Source organism: Chiloscyllium punctatum, chromosome 20 (genome assembly GCF_047496795.1).
Source record: "Chiloscyllium punctatum isolate Juve2018m chromosome 20, sChiPun1.3, whole genome shotgun sequence".
Classification (NCBI taxonomy): Eukaryota; Metazoa; Chordata; class Chondrichthyes; order Orectolobiformes; family Hemiscylliidae; genus Chiloscyllium; species Chiloscyllium punctatum.
Genome location: NC_092758.1, coordinates 76095227 through 76122051, shown reverse-complemented (window position 1 = coordinate 76122051; position 26825 = coordinate 76095227). Strand labels below are relative to the sequence as shown.

The window sequence follows — 26825 nt, the reverse complement described above, 5'->3', positions numbered from 1 at the left end:
GGGGACTCTTTTACACCAGGATTCCCTGCTCCCGCCACCACAGCAGCTGCCTTGCCAACATCAGGAGTCCGGGTTCTGAGCCTACTGCAACCAGGAATCCCTAGCTCCCTGCCAGACCAAGCACTGCTACTGTCTCCCAAGAGTCCCAACTCTGGCTGCAATCCTCAGAGATGTTGCCTTGCTGGTGCCACCATCTTGAAAAGTCCACTGCCACCAATTGCTGGAGGAGCTTTGCCGCCAGCCACAAACACAGGGAAGGTGGCCTTGCTGCCAGTGCCACCTCCAGCCACCGTGAGGAGCCACATCCACCAATCCCCCTGAGCGCCAGGATTTGCCATCAATCCAGGCATGGTCCACTCTATTTGCCACACTGACTAATCCACAGCAAAAGGCTCCAAAGAAAAGAAATTGAAAGAAAAAAAAAAGAATCAAAATGGAAAAGCAAAAGAGAAATTAAAACAAGAAAGCATGTGGGAGTGGAGGAGTTCCAGACAAGAGACTGCACGCAGTCCTGCTACTCTGCTGCCATGTTGAATCTGCGACAATACCTCAGAAGAGTCACTTACTTCTTCCTCAGTGACACACACCATTTCTGTGCCCACGTTTGTCACCACGTGAGCTGAGTCTATGGTTTGAGAGAAGATCTGCAATAGGCTTCATATTTTGTAACTGAAGTAATTTATTAAGCACATTCCACGTTAAAAGCTTGAACTGATAAACAATTTTCTGTACATTTATAACAGTCTTTATGAACTGTCAAGACACACATACTTATTTCCACTGGAAAGTAGGCAGGGTTCAGAGGTTGCAAACATAATTACATGATATAATCATCGCATCCCAGCGCTTCCAGAGCATCAGTCGTACGGTCTCATAACAGGGTCCACAGCTGTGAGCAGTAAACATACTCGCAGAGTACAGCCAATGTCAAAACAGCTCCTTAATCCTCAGATCCTCGCATTCCTGCTACATGGTTCTGCAGCTGACAACTGAAAAAATTCCTTTGCAGTGACATACTGGGCACAGGACTTCAAAACAGGTCTTTAAATTAAAGCATTACAAAATATACATCTAAACACAAACAAGACACCATCTCTGTGTGACTGCACACCTTGTGTCTCAACCAGATAAAACACAAGCAGCTGCTCCCCTTTCTCAAAGGGAGAGATAGAGGAAATAAAACAGTACAGAATCTCAGCTTTGGCCATGACAATGTTATATCCTAGTTGCCAGTTTTCGATATACACAAACCATTGAGGCAATACTTACAGGTAACTGCTTGTGCAAAGATAATTACGTTAGTTGAGATGTCTTAAAACAAAGCTTTCACTTTTACAAAATGTGTGCTCCAGTAAATCATAACGTATGTTATTTTGAGGGCAATGGGAAAGAGGAGGAAATATTTTTAAATAATCTGAAGCTCGTCTTGCAGATGGGTAAAATACAAGGAAGGATATGGAATATATACAAAAACAAAGAAATTTAACAAATACTTGGGCTAAGAGCTGCACCTTGGACTACTTGGAAAAGCAGGAGATGGGAAGAGAGAAACAAGAACAACTGGTTATTAAATAATTTTGAATTCAAACTTGACTTTTGAGTCACAAATTAAAATTTCAACAGGCCCATTACACTTTTAAAAAAGGGGAAATCTTTTAAAGAAGCAGAGTAGCAATGTTAATGAACTGGAAATAAAATGCATTTTACTTTAAATCACAGTAGTGGCGTTGGTTCAAAAAGGGATTGGGACAGGGGCACAGCAATCTATGCATAAATACAAGCCTTTCACAGTTAGTGCAATATAGCCCTCCGTTAGTTCAAGAACATTTGGGAAAAGGAAACAAAATCCCATGAGAAGATTCAAATAGGTTACTATACAATCAACACACAATGTTATGTACAACTAGCTACATTCGACACAGCTCGAATTGCATGTAATCTTCATATATAAGCAGCTAACACTATTTACTGTTAGTTATATATATATTATTATATATATATGTAAAAAAGAAACCCCCCTTTTCAAAAAGCTTACATTTTAGGAATTCATTTGATGCACTGTTTCCTTGTCAAGAACGTGCATCCATTTGTAATCCGATTGAGAGACACAGAAAGACAACCAATGATAGGCCTCTTCCGAAATTTTGACAAAACGACGCTTCCTAATACATATCGAAGCTTTGAGAAATTCAGCTCGTTGTCCTACAACAATATGGCACCAAAACAAAGAAACAAACGCCCAACAAATGACTTCTTCATCCCCTTTCCTCAGGGTAAAAGTGCAAAGCGATACTGAATGAGCCAAATCCTTTCCTCTCCAAGATTTGGCAGCATTGCCCATTTAGAAGAATCCATTTCTGAAACACTTAGCTTTGGGAACCAGAGACTGCTCTTCACTGTACAGGGCATTGCAGGTGGCCAGGCTCCTTAAATGCAAGTTCTACTGTAAATGTCATTTCAGAGTTCTCTGAGGAAAGGAAATACAGGAACAAGGGGGAAAATAGTAAAGAAAGACAGAAGAGCGGAAGGTATGATGTACTATACTGATAGCTTGCTGGCTCTGATCTGTCCACGCCCACAGAAACCAGGTCACCACAACTAAACATGGCTCTTTGAGCATAGTCATCTTCAGGCTGTATGTAGCCAACATCCAGTAGTAATTCCAGCCCCTGTTGAGTAAAACAGAAATGCAGATTGTAAGAATTTGGGTTTGATTGGTCATCTCCTCTCTCAAAGCTTACTTCCCTTCCTCCGCAAAGGATAAAATCAAATTTGATATTCTAACACAACATTGAGCGAATGCAGCACTATCAGAGATGCCATCACTCAGCTAAGACAAGAAGTTGAGGTCCTGTCACCCTTTCAGGGGAAGTAAAGGGTCTCCTGGCAGTATTGTGCAGTCCAGCAAGTGAGTTCTGATGCCCTGTTATATCAATCAGTCGGTGATGTATAGACGTTATCTGGTTACTTTCACATTGCTGTTTGGTAGAGCTTGCATTCAACAAACTCCTTGTTTTTGCTACACTGCAACAATGACTATTCTTCAGAAAGTAATTTATTGGTTAGTAAACATTTTATAATGCCTTGAAGTTATGAAAGGCCCTGTATGAATTGCAAATCTTTCATTTCAAAAGAGAGTAATATATAAGGCCATCTGATCCTGCAAGCCGACTCTGCCATTTTATAACATTGCGGCTGCTCAATCTTAACTCGACATTTCCATGATATGCTTTCACCATCCTTTTTTTTTTGCCAAGTATCTATCCATCTCTGCCTTCTAAATATTCAAGGACACTGCTGCCAGCACATTTTCAAAATGAGTACGGCTCTCCTCCCCTTTTTAGGATCATAAAATCCCCACAATGTGTTAAGAGGCCATTCGGCCCATCAAGTCCGCAGCAACCCTTTGAAGAGCATCCCATCCTGACCAAGAGCCCCTCTCCCCATTAGCCTACATTTACCCTGGCTAACCAACCTCACTTGCACACCCCTGGACACCATGGGCAATTTAGCATGGCCAGCCCACCTAACCTGCACATCTTCAGGCTGTGGGAGGAAACCAAAGCATCTGGCAGAAGTCCCAGCAGACATTAGGGAGAATGTGCAAATTCTACACAGCTGGCCAAGGCTTGAATCCAATCTGGTTTTTATAATCGTCATCTCCTCAAAAATCCCACCCTTGATCCTACTGACCTCTATCACCAGTCTCACCTTCCTTTCCAAAGTTGTCTGGGTGGGATGCTCTTCCCACAGCTCACAGGAAGATCAGAAAGAGAAAAAAGGACAAAAACTACAAGAGGCGAGTCTCTGGTTGGGTGTGAGGGGAGATCAGAGAAGAAATAAAGTAAATTGCAGTGTCGGGGACTAGGACAGAGGTGCCTACAGACAGCTATTAAATGTAGTACAGAGGAACCTCAATTATCCAGCATTCGATTATCCAAATATTGGATTATCCAGCAAGATCGCAAGGTGCCGATGCTCGGTTAAACTGTTATCCGACAATTGATTAACTGAATGGAAATACTGCCCACCCGTGTCCTTCGGATAATCGAGGTTCAAAGTTTGTGCGAAGATTTGTTGCTCGGGTGCTTGTTGTTGTGGTTCTGTTCGCCGAGCTGGGAATTTGTGTTGCAGACGTTTCGTCCCGTCTAGGTGACATCCTCAGTGCTTGGGAGCCTCCTGTGAAGTGCTTCTGTGATCTTTCCTCCAGCATTTATAGTGGTTTGTCTCTGCCGCTTCCAGTTGTCAGTTCCAGCTGTCCGCTGCAGTAGTCGATATATTGGGTCCAGGTCGATGTGCTTATTGATTGAATCTGTGGATGAGTGCCATGCCTCTAGGAATTCTGTTTGGCTTGTCCTATAATAGTAGTAGTACAAAATCCCATGCAAGGACTGCACAAAACACTACATAGGGCAAACAGGAAGACAGCTAACAGTCCACATCCATGAACACCAACTAGCCACGAAACGACACGACCAGCTATCCTTAGTAGCCACACACGCAGATGACAAGCAACATGAGTTCGACTGGGACAACACTACTATTTTAGGACAAGCCAAACAGAGAACAGCCAGAGAATTCCTAGAGACATGGCACTCATCCACAGATTCAATCAATAAGCACATCGACCTGGACCCAATATACTGACCACAGCAATGGACAGCTGGAACTGACAACCGGAAGCAGCAGAGACAAACCACTATAAATGCCGGAGGAAAGATCACAGAAGCGCTTCACAGGAGGCTCCCAAGCACTGAGGATGTCACCTAGACAGGGGACAAAACATCTGCAACACAAATTCCCAGCTCGGCGAACAGAACCGCAACAATCGAGGTTCCTCTGTATCGAGATAGAGGTGGTTTCAGCTTTATACAGAATGAAGCTTTGTGCTGATAGTCCTTTCAGACCATCAGCTTCATACTTTTGACTTACATTGATTCTGGATTAGACAATGTCTCATGTTTAAAGTTGGCATCTTTGCTTTCAAAGCCCTCCACAGCCTTGGCCACTGCCAATTCTAATCTCCAGTCAAACAACCCTGTTATCCCAGTGCTCCTAAAAATCTGGCCCCCATTATTCTGATTTTAATTGTTTCCTCTTTTACTGTTGGAACCACGACCATCCAAGCAGCTGGACAGTATTCAATCACACTACTGACTTATGCATTGCAGGTAGTGGTCAGGCTTTATTGCAAAATTCCTGGTTTCTGACCTCATCTTGTAGCCACGGCATTTATATGGCCGAGTTCAGTAAACTCTTTTCTCTCTTCTCCATCCCTACCAAAGGCTGGAAATGGTGGTTTTAGTGATGGTAATTATATTGAATGTTGAAGGGAAATGGTGATGTTCTTTCTTGTTAGTGGTAGTTACAGCTTGCCCACTCTAGTAGCAAGAAACATGTGTGCCACACATCAGCCCGAGTGTTGCTGGGGTCTTAATGCAACTTGAATATTGTGCAATCAGTAAACTGATCTTATGGAGGGAAGGTCATTGATGAAGCAGCTGAAAATGGTTGGACCTCTGGCACTCCTGCAGAAATATCGTGGAGTGAGATGACTAACCTCCAACAGCGACCACCGTCTTATGTGCCAGGTAGGACTCCAACCAGCAGACAGTTCACCCCCTTGACTTACTAAGACATTTTGATGCCATACTCTGTCAAATAGGGCCCTGATGTTAAGGGCTGTCACTCATACCATCCCCCCCCCTCCCCCCACCCCTAGAGTTCACACTGTGCACCCAGCTGCTTCAAATAGTCACTATTAATGCATGAGGCTCATAAATGAGGCACTCTTTGCAAGAGCCAAGATTTCTTTTTCAGGTCTCCTAATATGTCAGAAATGCCATTTTCCAAAATGCTGGTTTCCTAATTGATAACTTTGATGTTTAGGCCTTTTAGCAGTTTCTGACCCAAATGGATGAGTATTAGTCCGACTGGGACCATTGAAACAGGAGCAAATGATACTTGTATGAGAATATCAAACTGCTCTCAAGGTTTTCTTTTAAAAAAAATTCATCTCAGAACTGAGTGAACAAAGAGCCTTTCTGTGAGCTGACAAATGAAACCCTGTGTAGTTTCACACCTTCACCATTCTCAAATACAGCTGCCACCAACACTGACATCCCTCATTCACAGCACTGGAAACTGTGCACAATACAAAACCACAAAATGTTACATCCTCTCCTCCAGGTGTATCTCTTTATAAATTCATGGTTTGAGAACTCCCTATTAGTTCAGCTGGCAAGTGTCTGACCTGGTAATGAACTGCAGAGAGTTAAAAAGACCCCAAGCCCTTTTGTAGGACCATGGCCAGGACAGCAGTGGGGATGTCTCAGCCTGTTTGCTCATACTAGGAACACATGGGAAAAATGTAGAATTCGACCAAGTGTTCAGACATTCAGGAACTCCTGAAAATAGACAAACAGGATACCTCAATATTGTAAAACTTACACACATTCAGAATATCAGCTTTCATTCATAACCATTAGCCCAACAACAGAAAGGGTGATAATAATTACATGCCAAAGTTCCAGCACCATCCTGATCACACCATACCAACAAATGCCCACTCAAGGCTTCAGTGCCCAATCCATGCTGACACTCCAGTGCAGCACAGAAGGAATACTGCACAGTCACCAATACAGTCTTTCAGTGGAGATGATGAACAGAGGTTCTGACTGTATCCTCAGGTAAATGAGAAAGATCTGATTAAACTTTGTGGCCTCTTTGGCCAATGCTGTGGAAACAAATGATCCTATCATTATCTTAATGCTTCTTATGGAAGCTTACAGCTTGCCATATGGTTTCCACACTTCCTACAGGGCAGTCATTGTTTTAGTGCAAGAAATAAATCATCTAACCTGTAAACATCAAGAACCCCAAGACTGCAGTTATGCTGACAAAGTTATTTTAGTGGATGTTGGCTGAAGGATAAATATCAGGCGGAACACTGGGGAATAACTCCCCCTTTCCTCCCTCTAGCTGTGTCATTGGAATCTCTTCTCTGCACCCGAGAAGCCAAATGGGGTCTTAGTTTATTACCTCTTCCACACACAGCATGTCCTGACAGTGCGGCATACCCTCAAGCACTGTGACATTTATAGATTAGGTTAGATTAGATTACTTACAGTGTGGAAACAGGCCCTTCGGCCCAACAAGTCCACACCCCGCCCCGCCGAAGCGTAACCCACCCATACCCCTAACCTGACACTACGGGCAATTTAGCATGGCCAATTCACCTGACCTGCACATCTTTGGACTGTGGGAGGAAACCGGAGCACCCGGAGGAAACCCACGCAGACACGGGGAGAATGAGCAAACTCCACACAGTCGCCTGAGGCAGGAATTGAACCCGGGTCTCTGGCGCTGAGAGGCAGCAGTGCTAACCACTGTGCCACGGTGCCACCCACTGTGCTGGAGTGTCATCTTAGATCATGTGGTCAAGTCTGTAAAGAGGATCTTGAGCCCACAATGCTCTGCCTCAGAGGGGAGTGTGCTACCACTAACTCTCACTTAGCAGTAAATGAAAAGATATTAAGATAAAATCAAGATTAAGTGGCTTCTTTGCTACCTTTCACCTACACAGTAGGGACGTCATTTTTTGATCCAGTGATATTGCAAATCATCTAATATTCTGAACAGAGACTTCACTGCTATTTTCTGAAGCAAACCTGTGCAGATTCAGCTTCAGTTAACTGCCCTTGTCTCAGAAACTAAGACAGAGCCAACTGCACTCATTAACATGGCTCCAAGTGCAACTTTTGAGAGAGGAGGGCTTTGCAAAATCATGAAATCAGACAGAAATCATCCCCCCCAGTAGAATTAACAAGTCTATGGTAACACCGCAGACACAGCATGTACTATCTGCACACTGTTAGCAGACAAGCCCAACCCTCTCCTTCCCCACTAATGAATGCAACTGTTAAGTTTATGCCATAATGGCCAGACTGGCATTAGATCAGCTTTGAAGATGATGTGATGGAAAATGGAGTCATTTATTGCTGGCTATGAAATTCTACACTAAAAGATCAAAGTTAAGATGCAAGGTGGGATAAGAACTACATTTCTGTAGGCCTATGATAAAATAATGCCGTTTACTATTATTTTTATTGGCCATGCTCTATTCTTTGAACTTATTTTTGGCTGGTAATTAATTGGGCAAGAATCCATCCCAACAGTCTGTACTCAAAAGGAAAGAAAATACTGTCCCAGTGTTTCAGCATAGACTTCAAAATAAATTGAAATTGATAAGGGATCAGATGAGTAACGTCTTCATTCCTGAAAATTGAAGTACCCACTAAAACACCACAGGAATGGACTGAATCAGTCAGTATTGTGCTCCAAGGGATAATTCGCTGCAAAGAACGATCTTGTTTTAAACAGCACTGTGCTGTTTACTTGAACACAACAGAAGATGTCATGTGGAGTTCATTTACATCCAGAAACCCACATTAAAAGAAAACGCACTCCCTAGCGATGACAGGATGGCATGCCATCCTGTCAATGTGAATGGTAAATCTTCCTTAATCTTTGCACTTGCCACAAGCAGCAGAAGATGGCTCAATTAGAGAACTTGTGTGGCTCAAATCTTTGTGTGAATGCTTCAAAAGTTTCATTTCTCACAAACGTATGTTAATTTTGGAAGCGTAGCAAGATGAAACCCCCCTTAAACAAGAAGGCTTACATTGTCTACATTTCAAGAGAAACTGTTATACCATCTTTCCAAAAATAGATAGGATGAGCTTGAAATTGATTGCCCTGCTTGAAGCTTGGGTTTGGTGTGTCAGGCGCATTCACACTTCATAAGTTGTGGTCATCGATTTCCAACTTGCCCTACAAGCACCAAACGTGAAGCAGCAGACAAAAAACCAAGTTGCTACTGCAGACAGATGACCTGAAGACCATTAAATACCTCAAGTCATTGACTTAGATCTTGAACTGAGGCTTATTATAAAGCAAAGGGAGCACATAGAAAACAGTAGTTAAGAAAAGTAATTTTAAAAGTAGTGAGAATGCAGTAGTTGGTTACAATGCAGGGCATCTCCGAAACCTTACAATGGATGGGGGTTCCATAACCAACAGCTGCTAGCAAGCTGTCTTCTCTGGGTAGCGAAAACTCCAGATGTGAGAAAATTACTGGAGGGTAGTGCTTTATCGGATGGCTTTACAAAAGATGATCTACAAAATTTTGCATTAGGCTTCAGGTTAGATTTCTGCATTGCCAAGCTCACTCCATGATAATGTGACGCGACTGGATCATCATGTAAACCACCTCTCCAGATGAAGTGTACACGTAGAAGATCCTGTAATGCTGGATGCATCAAAAGATGCAACTATGAACCAACACAAGGTGGAGGAAAACCAGAAGAGAAAACAAACAAGGACAGTGAAACTTTGACCTAAGCAGTGACTCCATGAATATGAGCTGCACAAGGCTGTCGCCTGTAACTTGAATGAATTGAAGTAATGTAGCCAACTTGACTCGTCTTTGACGAGTCTACTGGAGAATCTGATAACTACCTAGGAGATCCCACTAAATATTCTGGGGCTACAAATTAGAACATAGAGAATTTCTGTCAACCTCTTCCAGTTCCATAACCTGAGATCCTCGCATTTATCCAACATGAGCATTTTGGGCATCCCAGGAAAGCGTGACTTCAGCTGCCTCGGCACTAAGCTCTGATATTGCTATCCTAAACCTCTTCATCCTCAAAAGATAAAACCTAGCTCTTGAACTCACATTTGAGGCACCAATCTGCCACAATATCTCCTTATGTGGCTCAATATCCAATTTTAATTTGGCAACACTCCCATGAAGCACTCTGGGCAGGTTTACCATGTTTCAGGCATTACAAAAGTGGAAGTAATCCTGTCACTGCAAAAGGCAGACAGCCAACTGAAAACACAATAGGTGTGCATGACCCTGCCTCTTAATAGAACATGCAGTCTGTAGGAGTAAATTACTGTAGATGCTGGAACTTGTACTCAAAACATGAGCTTGCTCGCTCTTCATGGATGCTGTCTGACCTGCTGTGATCTCCAGTATTTGTTGTATTCAGAACATGCAGTCTGCCTGAAATACTGTTGCAAATTATGCTGACATTTGGAAAGAAGACCAAGTTGCTTGTGGGTTGAGTCTGTTACCATTAGAAATAGGCTCAGATGCCAGGTTGAAATTGATACGACAACACACTGCACTTGGAGAAACGAGTGAAGTTTGATTTGGTGCAGTTTTGAAGCTCAAGAATGTTTTGCTGCTCATTTTGCCCATGAAATGACAAGTGGGACAAATCTTCAGTGGAAACAGTAACAGTCCTAAACAATGGCAATGATAATTTGGTGCTTCAATGTCTATAATCCACTGCAAAGTTGGGAGGACTCATACTGATGACATCAGAGCAAATTAAAATATCAAAGGGAAAGGTCAGATACTGAAGAACAGTTTGTCCTTTTCAATTCCTTTTCCCTGGTTTGCAGAATGTTGAATCAGCTTTGTCTATTGCCAGTGTGCAGGACGTCAAGAATGAATAAAAGTAATTTTTTTTCATTAAAAGGCACAATATGTTCTTGTACAGTCCTATGTCTACAGTGTATTGTTTTCATTGGAGGCACCACAAAATAAGAGTGTGATGATTTTGAACACGTACTGTACAAACAACTGCAAATGAGCAAAGCATCTGCAATAAAGACGTATTCTGCACTGAATGGTGTTGAATTGAACATCCACGACAGGCATGCAACCACATTTGCCCTCCATGACAGAGAAAAGCACAACCATATATCAATCTCCAAAACTCATCACAACCAATGGCTCTTCAATTTAGTCAGTGCAGTGTTCAAAACTACAATTTGGAGCATCAAATGAGCTAATGAACTTCACTAAATTCTGATCAATTACATTTCCTGAGGTTCTTTGATTTATTAACCAGTTTAGTAGAAAAACTACTTGTAGTTGGAGAGATCAAAAGTCAAGACCCCTTATATCCAGCAAATCAGCCACACCTGCCTTCCCACATCTTCTACACATACAAGTCAGGAGAGTGATGCAATACTCTCCATATATCTGCATGAGTGCAACTCCAAAAACACACTGACACTATCCAGGATAAAGCTTGATTAGCACAACATCCACATTTACTCTCCTGACCTCAGTATCAGCAGCATGCACCATTTATAAGATGCACTGCAGAAAATCTCCAAACATCCTTCAACCGCACCTTCCTAATATACAACCACTTCTATCCAGAAGAATAAGGGCAGCAGACATGTGAATACCACAACCTGCAAGCTCCCCTCCAAGGCACTCTCTATCCTGTCTTGGAAATATATTGCCATTCTGTCAGTGTCATTAGGTAAAAATCCTGAAATTCCTCCCTAATGGCATTGTGGGTCTACCTACAGCACATGGACTGCAGTGGTTCAACAGGCAGCTCACCGCCATCTGCAGGGGTAAGTGGGACAGGGAGTAAATGCTCCCTCATCCAGCAAACTCACATCCCATGAATGAATTTTTAAAAAGTGTTTTCCCTGTTAAAGCACAATTTAGGAGTGCCAGAGTAAAAGGTTAAAACAGCCAGGTTATCATATGGGAACAATTTTAATCAGGTTACAGCAATGAAAATGAATTCAACAGCAAAGAATGAAGAATTTGTTCCAGGCCAAAAGCTGTCAAAAAGTATATTCCAAACTACATATTACTTTCTTTGACGGCTAAAGGCGAGCAGCAAATGCAGTCAGTAGTGCTGAGCTGTGACTGCTAAAATTGAAGTTTCACTTTCTATGAAAACGTTTTTTGACTGCAACCATAGCCCATATCAGTTTCTGCTGGAATGCAATGCACTGTACATATTACCACCCATATCTTTACCCAGATTAAGACTCATCTGACCAAAGAAAAAGCCATCGGTTCAACTTGCTCCACTGGAAGCATACATTTGACAGCTCATTTAGTAAGAGTGGCCTTGAAGTACAGAGCGAATTGAAGTATGTTGGATGTTAGTCAAGTGGGGAGCAATCAACCAGATTCCATTCCTCATCATTATCCAGCTAATGCTTCCTGAAGTATCTGCAAGGAAACCAGACTCACCTACCCATTAACTTTCACAGTTGGCGCTCACAAAGAATGGTCAACTTTGACAGGCTCACCAGGGCTTTTGGATCTGTATGCTAGCACTGATAATAGGAAGGCTGATAAGCTTACATGCAAGATGGACAAGGAAACTTAGTGGATATATTATGCGGTCCTATGAAATGTGCTTGGCAAACTCCATGGCAGTTTACGTATGTGCAACGACAGAAGCCTTTTGTGGAACAGTTCTAAATTCTATGATTGTAACTTTTGATTTCAAATCTGTTTTTAGTTTTGTCAATCACAGAGGTACTACATTATAGCCAGTGTTTAGGGACATGTTTGTCATCTAAAACAAGAAAGAAATTTTAAAATATCCTTTACACCAAAATTCAGCTTGATTTGTGGAGATAAGTGTTGACTTCTTTAAATGCTCATGTCCAATTAAACTGAAGTTGTTTTGATGTATTAATTTACATCCCTTTACAATGCTGCTTATGAACAGGTTTGTGGCAATATCTTGGAAGGTGGCTAGTGCTTTGCATGGAGATGTAATGGATTCAGTTGGCTTTAATAGTTCTTATATCCCATGTGAATAGAGAATGTTCCACAAACCCTTGGTTAAGTTGCAATCGTATCCTTTCATTGCCAGGTCTTGCATTCACTTCCAGTGTGCGCCCCTACAGGATTGTAAGGCTATACTGAGGGGTTTGGTATGTACATCTATATACACTAAAACACAAGTCATCTCAGGCTGCTTGTATTCCAGGCTGTTTCGGGCTTTTTCATAAGTTATTATTTTCAATACAGAAATCTAGAGGGGAGAAGGGACAAAATTGAGAGTGCCACAATTTGAAGTTTGGAGTTAATTGATCACATATGACAAAGCAGTAACTGAGTAGACTGGCATGTTCTAAAGACACAAAAAGTGAAAGAACACAACTGAAAGAACACAAAAGACAGACACCGGACACATGAGCTGATACGAGGAACAGATTACTGAACTACAGCTAGGATATGTAAGGAAGTGTCTTAATTGCTAATCTGTTATAGAGGTCTCTGATCTCTGAGAATAAGGTTAACATGGTGGCCTTCATGTGAATTTGAGAGATTTCTGTCCAGTGAAGGTGTGGATGAAGATACGACCAGGACAATATAACGTTCATCCGCTTTGGACCTGGACTGCCAATCACTAGCATCGATGCAGATAGCACTCAAGAGCACAGGCAGGCCAGATCTGAGATTCAAGACCCAGAAGGTTCATCTGGTAGAACAGGAGCTGGGGGAGCGCTGTCAGAACGTGGTGTAGAAGGAGGAAGATTAGGTGATACAGGTACCGTTCTTTAGGGATGGTTTCACATTTACTTTGAAAATACAGCAAATTATGGAGGAAAGAGCATACTGTTGGCTTGAGCATGTGACATTCGGTTTCACTTGGGCTGGAGGAATATCGATATTTTATGGTGACCCATTTCCCAAAACAGCTCTCTCCTGATCAAAGATTCTAAAGAAAGAAATAAAGCGCAAGCCTGGAAATACCAAATCATGTCAGGCATATAAGCAACAAGAAATACATTACCACTCTAGAACTATGCTCCACACGCTAAACTCCATCAATAAACACATCGACTTACATTCTATCTATCTTTCCTTGAAAAAAAAAGGACCGGAAATGACATCACCTACCTTAAGAAACCAAGACCTATAAATAGAGAGGCGGGATATACCACCAGCGCTTCACCAGAGACTGTCTCTGATGATGTTACCTAGTATGGTGACGAAACATCTGAAAACAAACCTTAAAACCCAGCGAATTAACTTATAGATTTAACACTAAAACAGACTAAAAGGATAAAAATCCAATACAAAATGAACTTGGATTGTTTTCAAGGGCCGTCTCTCCATTTCACATTAAATTGACATCTCTTTCAGGAGGAGAGGGCTGGCTGGCACAGAAAGAGGAAACGTTACAGTAATGTATAAGATTTTTATTTTTGCAGACTGGAGTTGAAGTGTGCTGTTGGACAGAATAAAGAGCATCCACAATGAATCTGAGCCATGCCGCATTGACTAGATGCCTGAAGTAGCTCCTGAAGTGTTTTGTTTAGCCTTAATGGGCACAAAATAATATCATCTGAAATAAGTCACTAAAAGTCAGGATCTTTCTGCAGCACAGAGCTCATCAAAAACCCCAAAGGTGAAAATTTGGTTTCTGTCCTAGAATTGTCTTATTTCAGCAATTCTGCATTTAAGTCATACCAGTAATTCATTAGGAACAAGAACTTATGGTGTACAGCAGCCAAGCTCACTGGGAATGCAGCTGAACAACTTAGCCAAGCTGCGAGACCTTCTGCAGCTTCTGCTAATATGGGTTAGTTGATTTCAGGTCTCTGAAGATGAGTTACACAGGTAGTCAATCATCCCTCAAAACTCAAGCAATGTATACTGCTGGTTCATACTGCTTTGGGAACTTAGGGAAATCTTATAGAATGGACTGCCTTCACTGAGCAGTAAATGTAACCAAGACAGCTTCCTTTTTGGAACTCCAGGGCCTGTATTGAAACCTTAAAAGCTTTCTGACAAGATATATAGCAAACATGCCTGTAAAATCAGTGAGATCCAGAACACCTCTAATTTCACTTGTATTGCTTGTCAGCATTTCTGTTTAAAGCTACTCTGCTGCAAGAAAAGCTCCAAGTTGTAATTGTACTAAGATCACAAGAGGCAGGAAGTAGAGATTTACTGCTGTGGATACACTTTTAGGGCAACTTCAAGCAGCAAGTATTCTGTACCATCCATCACTCAAATCACACAAGCTTACAACTGGTTAATCAACATCTCTCAACTGACGTTAATCTGCTCATTCACACAGTAAACCAGCCCCCATGTTACTCACTGTAATTCTATCAATGTTATTGCAAATTCTCTCACACTTATTGATCCATGCTTGCATTAACTCCTCTCCTATAGCACCCTATGTTACTGATTCTATGCCTACTGATGTGATTCCAACTCCTTCACTATCACTGAATAACTACTTTTCCTCAGCAGTGCCTTATCGACTGTACCTCTACCTGATGTAATTCCAGATCCTCCCACTGTCATTTAAGAACTCCTCTTGCACTCAGCACTCTTACTAATATCGTCCAACTCCCTCACAGTGTTGCTCAGCAATCACTCTCCACAGTAGCCCTTACACAAACAGGGTCCGGTTACAGAGCAGTACTTGATGAAGTTGGGTTCTGGTCAGCAAAAAAAAGAGGATGTTTGGTTAACATGGATTAGTTAAAATGTGAACTCAGCAGCACCTGCTCCAGGTAGTGGCCACGTATCCCGTTATCTGGAGATGTAAGTGTACGTCCTCGATGGAGAGCGTGTTTCATTCTGGTTACTTGATGGCACATTCAGGAAATCCCAGATCAGAATGGTATCATCATGGGAACTACTGATGATCTGAAACTCATCGAACTGCAGTCGAAATACCCGGCCAGAGTGCTCCTGCAAATCAAACATTGGGACAAAGACATATGAACGTACAGTAGCTTTCACTATTGGAATCTAAAGAGATTTCTCTCATGCAGTATGTGCCTACTTAGGGATATTGTACTGAAACAAGACTATCTTCTACTTAACATGCAACTGATATTTTGCACTTGCTACAATATGGTTGACACTTAACTGTTGTCAAGGAATATGGAACAACTTTGTCAGTGAAATCCACACCTCATGAACAAATTAACAAACAAGAAACCTTTCAAAACATTTTTATGGTGAGAACATACAGCTGAAAACATTTATTGTTGATAAAAGGCACGTTTTGTCAAAGCATTTCCTCTTGAACTCATCAGGACATTAAATTTAAACTAAACCTAGCAGTTAACGGTCATCTGCATTAATGGATGTGCTCTCCATGGTACGTCTCTTCCAGAGCTCACTTGTCAACCGAGCAAGCACTCTTCTTTCATACAATAAATTGGTATTTCTTCAGAAAAGTACTGATGAAAGCAAGATGAAAACTTTGGATTTTTTTTTCAGCATACTCTAGTTCTGTACTACAGAATCACTATTTGATAATGTTATTTGATAATGTAATTTGATAACGATTATGTTGCCCACATGACCTGTTTAAGGGATATAGCCTGCAAGCCTCTGGAATTTTAAATCTTACTGCACAGAAGGTGACAATGCAGATATCTGAGCTTATCTAGTTTTGCCCCTCTCTCCTGCTGTTTCCCTATCACATTGCAAATTTTCCAACTTCAACTATCTATCCAATGCCCTTTTCAAGTTACTGCTCCATTACCCTTTCAAATGATGCACTCCAGATTATAACATCACTGTTCTAACAACTCTCTGCACCAGATTCTTTTGCCCATCGCTACAAACTTGTTTCCTGTGATTATCAGATTAGCAATGATCTCACTGAATGGCAGAGCATGGGCTGAATGGTCTACTTCAGCTCCAAAAGCTTATGGTCTTATGATTGGTGAGAAGGGTGCTAACCAGTATGAGGTTTCTGACAGACATAGTTCTCCTAATAGGCAAAAGTGATTACTGCAGATGCTGGAGATCAGAGTCAAGATTAGCATGGTGCTGGAAAAGGTCCAATGAAGGGCTTTTGCCCGAAAGGTCGATTTTCCTGCTCCTCGGATGCTGCCTGACCTGCTGTGCTGTTCCAGCACCACTCTAATCTTGACATAGTTCTCCTAATGACAACCCCAAGCCTGATGTCTCCTCTGGTTTAATTGGATGGGTAAGTGAATGGGCAATAGTTTAAAGGTCGAGGGGATTGGGGTCCTGATAAAAGGGCAGACAAAGTGACACAGTGGAGTAGTATGTGAAGCCTCTCTGCTCAAGCATACTTGCTCAAATAATCACATGCAGCCACAGCAACCCATGTTGTAGGCAAAAAACAGTAAGCTTCAAAACTTTCTGCTGTGCTTTTCTTGAGTAATGATGGGTTATCTACATCTTTCCAAAGCTATAGAGACTTTGGCACAAAGCAGACTGTCATCTTCCAGCCAGCAATCAATTTACTTAGAATGTTCCAACTTAGTCTTTAACCTGTCAACGTGGTTATAACATTGAGAAAAAAAGCAATCATAACTTTCAGCAACTCTGTTTTACAAGATGATCATTGAAAACTGTAAGCTTTTGTTTACAACTCTGAACTGCATCTATACTTTCATCCACAAAAATAAATTATCTTGATGAGTGGTGGAAGAATGGGCCACGGTTAAATGGTTACTAGACATTTCTCTTTTGCTGCTGGGTTTTGAGACTTAAATTGAGCCCACACTGAAGGAATGGAAACTGCTTTGCTCAGCATTGTGTGACAGCCTTGCATGATATAGGTAGTCAGTCAAAGCCGCGATAGACATGTATCTATCAGCTGAATTTATCTCTAATTCACACATTAAACAAACAATTTTGCTCTGAACTAATAGGATGGCTATTGATGCAGAGTCAAGTAGTATAGAGCTGAAAAAGACCTGATGAAAAGCTTATTCTCAAAACGACAACTCTTCTGCTCCTCAGATGCTGTCTGACCAGCTGTGCTTTTCCAGCACCACACTCCAGCATCAGCAGTCCTCACTTTCTCCCAGCCAGAGATGCACCAAACTTGGTGCATTGGGGTACTAATCTATAACTGGATGGAGATATTTTGCTGGAGTAATGGAGAAGGACCTTTACACACATGTAACTTTATGATAACTTATTTGGATCAAGAATGGAGACACAAATGAACATGCAAAACTGTGGATTACTTATTATTTCTGTGACTTCCTTAACAACACAGCAAATTTAGAACAAACAATACAGCGCAATACAGACCCTTCGGCCTTCAATGTTATGCAGACTTGCGAAACTGATCTGAAGCCCATCTAACCAACTCTATTCCATCATCATCCATATATTTATCCAATTACCATTTAAATGTTCTTAAAGTTGGTGAGTCTAATACTGCTGCAGACAGGGTATTCCACATTCTTCCTACTCGGAGTAAATTTATACAGTGAATCCATAGAATCGCTACAGAGTGGAAACAGGCCCTTTGGCCCAACAATTCCACAATGACCCTCCGAAGAGTAACCCACCCAGGCCCATTCCCCTACCCTACTACTCTAAATTTTACCCCGACTAATGCACCTAACCTACACATCCCTGAACATTATGGGCAATGTTGTTTGGCTAATTCACCTATCCTGCACATCTTTGGATTGTGGAAGGAAACCGGAGCACCCGGAGGGAACCCACAATCAGGCAGTAAAACATTAAAGTACAGCCAATCCTTGCATACCCTTGTAGACATTTGTTAGCAAAGATGGGCATTAGAAATGTGCATCTCCTAACTTAAACACAGTTTTAGTCTGCTCCTATTCATAGGGGTGCAATTAACCCCCAGTTATTATCCAACACTTGTAGACAATGAATATGAATTAACAAGATAGACTTGAGAGTCCTCTTGTAGTGCACTGGTAATGTCCCTGCCCTGTACCAGGGAGGCCCAGGTTTAACTTCCACCTGCTTAAGAGGTGTGTAATGACATCTCTGAATAGGTTGATTCGAGAAACAGGTTAATTAAAAAGAGAAAGAGACTTGGAAAGTTCCAGGTTGTGCTCTCATTTCTGTGGTAATGGCATTAAGATCACATAAGATCAGTACATTTAGATAAGTTTATCTGGCAGCTTATTGGTCTCTTGCACTGCTTTTTGTTTTTGTTTGTAAACAGAATTCAAGTTTTCAAACAGCCTCACAGTGGTGGGGTTCAAACTCCAAATTCTCTGCTCCAAGTCTCTGGATTACGAGTTCAACATCATAAAGTACTGAACTACCTTATGTATAACTACACTGCACAAAACTGCCATTGAACAGGACACCATTCAGCCCCTTTGTGCCAGACCAATTCATGAATCATCGATCCCAATGCCTCACTCTTACCCGAAAGCCATGAAAATCTTTCTTTACTAACCCCTTGTTGAAAATCATTGTTGAAGTTGCTTCCATCACCCTTTTAGGCAGTGCATTCCAGATCACTATTTACTATATCAAACATACACAGTTCAATAACTCTATTAAAAATTACTTTCCATTTATGAGTCAACATAGACAGTTCAGTACACCCTTTCCCACTGAAGAAATACTGTTAGACTAGCAACGCTGAAGTGCAGATACATACCACCAAAGTACGTAGACATAAAGTACTTGCAGGGGCTCGAGGATCAAGAGCAGCTTGCAAGTCCCATACTTTGATTTTGCTGGAGGGAGAAAGGAAGACAATCATATACATTTTCACGTAAAATTATTATTCAGCCTGGAAAACATTGAGCTATGAAGGGTAAATTTAAACCACAATGCATTGTGGATGGCAACATTTTAATCCGGACAACTGTGCAGGCACATACCTACTCTTTAACACAGTAGTAGGGCCTGTGAGTGATGAATGTTTGCCATTATTGTAAGCACAACATTAAATGTCAGCCATGGTCCCATGAGTCAAAAGGTCACAGGTCGAATACTACTCCAGAAAATCTAGGCCGATGCTTTCAGAGGTATCAGACCTTGAAAGGAACAAGATCACAACACCCCTCTTAGGTGAGTGCAAAAGATCTCATTGCACCACTACATGAGTATTAGAGCAGTTCTCCTCAGACTCCTGGACAACATTTATCCAACAATCCGTGGCACCAAAACAGATTAGCTCATCATATAAATCACTGCCATCTGTATACAATTTCAACATGAAAGATGCTAAATAAAATTTTAAGTTCTTGTTTAAGAGTTTGGTTCTGGGAAGCTTCAAGGCATATATTACAATGCAGAAGTCCTGAAAAAAATTATATAATAGTGGGTAAGGGTTTTAAAGGGCTGTGGAAACAGGGTCCACACATAAGGATTAGGTAATTGGTATACCTCTTCTGCACAATGTGGAGAGAATATTTTGAGATTTATGTGCAATTCATGTAAAAGTGATTCTCAGAGAAATAGAGAGTTATAAAACTCCATCATAAACCCTGTCTGCTTAACTCTTTGCCATCTTTTTGAGTATTTGAAATAGATAGTTAAAACTATACCAAACATGATACCAAATAATTAGGTTAGAAGTTAGGAAGAATTCCTTTTGCAAAGCAGTTAAACCCAATGACTTCAAACCCTGAATTATAAGATTTCTTACTGGCATTTCAAATACAATTCCATATCATTTTTCAGAGCTGCACAGATTTTATAGAAGAGGCGAGTAAGCCATGGATTAGAAGGAATTTGGTTATATAAGCGGCAATGGAGGGCAATTTGCTAAAGTCTGCCCTTTGGTCTTTTTTGCCTTTCTCAACAGATTGAGACACCTGGGGAGAGAAGAGGAATGGTACACAAGCCTTCACTGTATCATAGCTTCCAGTCATCCTTCCTTAGGTCACTGCAGGCTGCCAATATCACCAGATTGAGACCTTCATCTTTGGCTTTTATTCACTGAGACTGCAGCACTCTGTAGCTCCTGGCTCACATAATTCAAACATATTAAGCTAGCAAAAAAACAGAAAGCCAAAGTTTGCAGAAGTGTTGTAGAACAGGTAGGCAGGACCTGCATGGGTTTCCTGAGCCATTTTCCAATATTACAATACTGGCTCCACCTTAAAATATTGTAAGAGTTTTAGACATCCCAAAATAATGAGACACAATATAAATGCAAATCTTCAAATACTGTTCAGAGTTATACGCACCCATCATAAGCTCCACTCACAATCCTCTTGTTATCAAATCGAATGCATCGTACTAATTCCTCGTGGCCTTCTAAAACCCTCAGACAGGCACCACATTCTATGTCCCACAACCTGTAAGAAGGAGTGCCAAAATGATAGACATTTGCTATATTCAGTTGATGCTTCAATTATATTAGTAAATGGATGTGCTCCTCTAAATACTAGTGTCATCGTAAAGTGAGAGGCGTCAGTTGTGAAGAGAATTCTTCCCTGTTTGGGAACCACCTGTCCTCAGTACCTACCTCTCACCGAGTGATCTACAGGATATGTTCCCAACATCATATGACCCTCTCCACAATCATTGGTCTAGACAGCCGGCTCATAGCAACCATGACTTCCTACAGAGCCTGCTCAGTGATACCAGGACAGCAGCCAAGCTGTGAGAGACTCGAGCCATTTCACAAAAATAAAACTGGCATTTGTACAAGGTCAAATCTAATGGTAACCTTTCACATGAGAAAGTAAAGAACAGGATGAATAAATGCACCCTAAGTTCTCTTACTTACAGGTGTCCATTTGTAGAGTTCTCTCTCATTTGGTGTAACTTTATGCCCATTAGGAACAAGAGGATTACCAGACTGGAAACAAAAAATCAAAGTCCATCTCGTTCTCCTTTCACAATCTGACTAACTGCATGAGTCATAGAGATGTACAGCATGGAATCAGACCCTTCGGTCCAACCGGTCTACGCCAACCAGTTATCCCAACCCAATCTAGTCCCACCTGCCAGCACCCGGCCCATATACCCATCCAAATGCCTCCAAAATGTTGCAATTGTACCAGCCTCCACCACATCCTCTGGCAGCTCATTCCATACATGTATCACCCTCTGCGTGAAACAGTTGCCCCTTAGGTCTCTTTTATATCTTTCCCCTCTCACCCTAAGCCTATGCCCTCTAGTTCTGGACTCCCCAATCCCAGGGAAAAGACTTTGTCTATTTATCCAATACATGCCCCTCAATTTTGTAAACCTCTATAACGTCACCCCTCAGCCTCAGACACTCCAGGGAAAACAGCCCCAGCCTGTTCAGCCTCTCCCTTTAGCTCAAATCCTCCAACCCTGGCAGCATCCTTGAAAATCTTTTCTGAACCCTTTCATGTTTCACAACATCTTTCTGATAGGAAGGAGACCAGAATTGCATGCAATATTCCAACAGTGGCCTAACCAATGTCCTGTACAGCCGCAACATGACCTCCCAACTCCTGTACTCAATACTCTGACCAATAAAGGAAAGCATACCAAATGCCTTCTTCTACCTGCGACTCTACTTTCAAGGAGCTATGAACCTGCACTCCAAGGTCTCTTCGTTCAGCAACACTCTCGAAAGACCTTACCATTAAGTGTATAAGTCCTGCTAAGATTTGCTTTCCCAAAATGCAGCACCTCGCAGTTATCTGAATTAAACTCCATCTGCCACTTCTCAGCCCATTGGCCCATCTGGCCCAGATCCTGTTGTAATCTGAAGTAACCCTCTTTGCTGTCCACTACACTTCCAATTTTGGTGTCATCTGCAAACTTACTAACTATACCTCTTATGCTCACATCCAAATCATTTATGTAAACGACAAAAACTGGACGACCAAGCACCAATCCTCGTGGCACTCCAGTGGTCACAGGCCTCCAGTCTGAAAAACAACCCTCCACCACCACCCTCTGTCTTCTACCTTTGAGCCAGTTCTGTATCCAAGTGGTTAGTTCTCCCTGTATTCCATGAGAACTAACCTTGCTAATCAGTCTCCCATGAGGAACCTTGTTGAACGCCTTACTGAAGTCCATATAATTAATTAGCCTGCAATCACTTGGACAGGATGTGAGGAAAACTTTAATGATGGGAAGTTTCAGGAATAAGAGGTCCAAAGACAATTGTTCATCCCAATTACATTATACCTAACCACATCCCATCTTAAACTACTCAGTAAACAAAATGTTATTTTCTGAAAGAAATTTAATATGCATTGATTTTCAATTGAAAACTCATTTACTGAAATAACTTCTCTGCAAATTCAAATTACCTCAAAATCCAACCAAGGTCCTAGGAGATGGTGATTTGGTGATAATGTCACTGGATTAGAAATCTAGAACCTTAGGCTAATATTTTGTGGACATGGGTCCAAGTTTCATCATGGCATTTAGTGAAAGTTGAATTCAGTAAAAAATAAAATACCAGGATTAAAAGCTATTCTAATACCACATAACTACTGTTGAATGTCATTAAAGCCCATCTGGTTCACTAATGTCCGATAGAGGTGGTAATGTGTAATCCAGACCTGGTCTGGTCTACATGCAACTTCACACCCACAGTAATGCAGCTGACGTTTAAATGGCCCAGCTAGATTAGTTGAAAAGCAATTAGGAATGCAATAATGCCTACATCTCATGAATAAATAAAATGTATATTTCTAATGTCTTAGATAAGCTGGGACAAATCAACATAGTCTACATTATTTTACTATGTTCAAAATTGCAATAAATCCTCAATGTGCTTTTTAAAACTATTTTCAAGCAACCTACTCAGACATGTATTTAAGGTCTGGCTCAGATGGAGGGAAACTATCATGCCACGAGACCCTCTTATTTAAACTTCTCTCTGCTTTGGCATGCCCAATTTACAGAATCACACATGATCAAATCACTTGTCCTTCAAGCACAGTAATTCTCCAAGAACCCATTGAATATTCCCCACTGCTCTTGCTCACCATCCCTTGAGAACAGCTGTCACACTGGATTGTGTATGCTGAGTCAAAGTGGAACAGATAACTACCTGAACAGAGGTTAAGGCTCTTGGCGATTAACCAACAAACTGGTGTAGATGCCAGGGAGGGGACATCAGTTGGCTTATCAATAATACCCTTGTCAAAGTTAACAGGCTGTCGACACTCAGTTTCTACGCTTGCAAATAAAACATGATCACTTCGAGTAAGGCACCAGGGAATACAATGTAATCACAGTACTAATTTCAGTGGACAGAAAGGATAGGCAGACTGAATTATGTTCTTAAGTACTTGTTTTAACACAGTGCAGACCTACAAGAAACATAACATAATGGTAAATTAGTGTTATGGATGTTAGATCAAGTCTGTCTGAATAGAGTGGCAAGCACATTTGGTGCATGACAAATTGATGTATCTTTTGCAGTATAGTGACACGTAGCAAGAGGATGCATTGTGGCCCACTTTGCCTCTGCCACCTCTTTAGGGGTTATCTAATTGGTTCCACAGCTCTGCTGCATGCCACAAGCCTTGTAATTGGTTAATCGTTGCATATACACGGTCAGAGATTCCGCAGGTCAAGACTCTACCTGATGGTATTGTCAGAGGAACCACTGACAACCAGTCGGTCCCGATACTGAAGGCATGCTATTCCTCGCTTATGGCCATTCAGGGTACGCACAAATTCACAAGTGCTTGTGCTCCACACCTGCAAGGATAAACACAAAAGATGCATCATGCCCTGATAAAGGCAATGAAAACAAAATACAATCTCTGCTTTCAGCCACAACCTCATAGGGATTCAAAACAATCTCCAGCTTCTGAAGATGAAGACGACGACAAATGGAGAAAACATATCACTATTCAGAAAAACAGCTTGCAAAAAGCACTGGCGAGAGCGAGCGTCCAGCACAGGTCTCCAGTCCTCATCATAATCCAGTGACTTCTACTGGAAAGGTAGAGTGACATTGAATACCATAAGACAATCTGCCAATACACTGTGCTATGTGTCAAAGTATAACCATTTGGGCACATGACAAAAGGCCAGTCGCACAAAGTCATTCTATCAGAATCGTTATGGAGGAGGGAGGCCATTCAGCCCCTATATCTGCACTAGCTCTGAGTACTAACTTGGTGCCAATCTCCTGCCTTCTTCCCTTAAATAATCATCCAAGTTCAGAGTTAAATAGAAAGAAACAACACCAATCAAACCTGCCTCAAATCACACTTTCAGGAGGTGGAGAAATTGACTTTTTGAATGTAACCCTTCTTCAGTCCTGAAGAAAGCTTACACCTGAAATGTCAACTTCACCACTTGATGCTGCCTGGCTTGCTGTGGTCTTCCAGCCTCTTGCCTGTCTATTTCAGATTCCAGCATCTGCACTTTTTTTTTTGTCTCCATCACACTTCCAGGCAGTGTAGTCAGGACCCTGGCCACTTGCTGAGTGAAAATGCATGTTCTACCTCACATTTGCAGAGAATATCAGAACACTTAGGCAAAAGGGAAAGGAACACAGAAAACTAGAGAACTATGTCACAAAACCATGGAAAACTGGGGAGCTCACAGCATTAAATATATAAAATGAATACTGAACACGTGATCAGAATCTAAATATCTTGCCACTTTAGAGCTCAAACATGAGAGATTAAGGAAAAACTGGAAACACAAAAATGATGATGCTGGAAGTTACCAACAGCTCATCAAGAATCAAAAAGGAAATATTTCAAAGGAGGATTTTTTTTTATTGCATCTTCGATTGAATGTTCACTACCTCCAGCACTTCAGTGCCTGGTCAGTGGCAGCAGTTGTGCACCATTGATAAGACATTGAAACCACTCACCAAGTACATTCCAAGCCTGTGACCTCTGTCTCCCAAGTGACTCCTGATTGTTGCTGGCTCAAAACTTGAACTCCCTCCTAAACATCACTGTGGGCATACCTACACCATAAGGATTACAACAATTCAAGATGACACCTCACTGCCACCTTCTCAAGGACAATTCAGGGTGGGCAACAACTACTGGTTTGGACAGCACTACTCACACCCTGTGAAAGAATAGTAGAAAGAAACAGCTTGCTGCAGCAAATTGATCCAGTTGAGAAGTCTAGACTGTTGAATCTATCCTTTCCTGCCCTGGAAACCCATTTAAGTGTCATGTGGCTCGGCCCCTGATCGGAGTTTGATTGATCAGGCAAGCATCAGACACATCGCTGTACAACCTAGAGTGGGTCGGAAGATTCAAATCTTGTCTTGCTAAATTAATGTCGACAAGGGCAATTTTAGAAGTCCTGACAGCGTTTATGTGCACCAGGTCTAACAGTCCAAGAGAGAATATAATCAAAGAGAAACTTTGGGATAAAAATTTAACATTATAAAATGATGATGATCTAGGCTTCTTTTCATGAAAGACTGCAGCTATTTAAAACATTAACATTAGTCATGCAGTTCCTTATACACAAAAGCAGTGATACAGCAAACATAATAGAGGGAACAAAAGCAAAAACTGCAGATGTTGGAAATTTGAAACAAGATCAAAAGGTGTGGAAACACAGGAGGAGGTCAGGCCGAATTGCTGGAGGAAACAGTTGATGTAAAGGGTGTAGATGCTCTGCTGGTGCTAGAATAAAAGCAGCCCATAAATTCTCCAAGCTGCCAGGGAATGGTGGGAACAGAGACAACAGAGCAGAGACTCTCATTCAGGACAGATACACGCACACAAGCAAGAATGAAATTGAGACAGGGTGGGGAGGATAAGAGAACATTTAAACTCACTTTAATAGTCCGGTCCCCTGATGCTGACACAATGTATTTGTCATCAAAGTCGACCACATTGACCGCTGCCCGATGGCCAACTAACACCCTCCTCAGAGTGATGTCAGTCGGCGAGGCCATGTCCCATACAGCTATAGATCTGTCCTTGGAACATGTGACCATCAGTCCATTACTGAAACGAAGATGCAACACTGCCTCATTGTGATGAATTAGTGTGTTCAAGACCTCTGCTGTATTAACATCCCAGACCCTAGGAAAGAAACAAATTCCGTTCGGTTACTGTCTCCAAATAATTTTACAATGGGCATATCCCATAACATTACTCTGGATGAAGAAAAGTCTAACTGCATAAAAATAAACATGAAAGGGCTTTTTCATCTGCCCTGTAGAAAGTCCCTTCTGTTACAGTAGTGCAATGTTGCACAAAGAGAACCTGATCTGTTACACTGTTGATATCAATGACCGGTTTTCATGTAGTAATCAAGTCCATAAGCATCCACAGTATGGTCTACCATA

At 41.6% G+C, this 26825-nt stretch overlaps 1 protein-coding gene across 5 annotated transcripts in view; it reads right to left on the bottom strand.

The window, feature by feature from the left end:
* Nucleotides 1-661: 661 nt before the first annotated feature.
* LOC140492203 (F-box/WD repeat-containing protein 11) overlaps nucleotides 662-26825 on the bottom strand; it is a 175071-nt gene continuing 148907 nt past the window's right edge. For all 5 annotated transcript variants that reach the window (XM_072591084.1, XM_072591085.1, XM_072591086.1 and 2 more), the window contains 6 exons: nucleotides 26310-26559; nucleotides 24126-24244; nucleotides 20788-20898; nucleotides 19248-19326; nucleotides 15376-15565; nucleotides 662-2669 (listed from right to left, as the gene is read on the bottom strand). In XM_072591084.1, the coding sequence (XP_072447185.1) occupies nucleotides 15404-15565; nucleotides 19248-19326; nucleotides 20788-20898; nucleotides 24126-24244; nucleotides 26310-26559 (721 nt within the window). In that variant the 3' untranslated portion in view covers nucleotides 662-2669; nucleotides 15376-15403. The remainder of the gene's footprint in view (nucleotides 2670-15375; nucleotides 15566-19247; nucleotides 19327-20787; nucleotides 20899-24125; nucleotides 24245-26309; nucleotides 26560-26825) is intronic.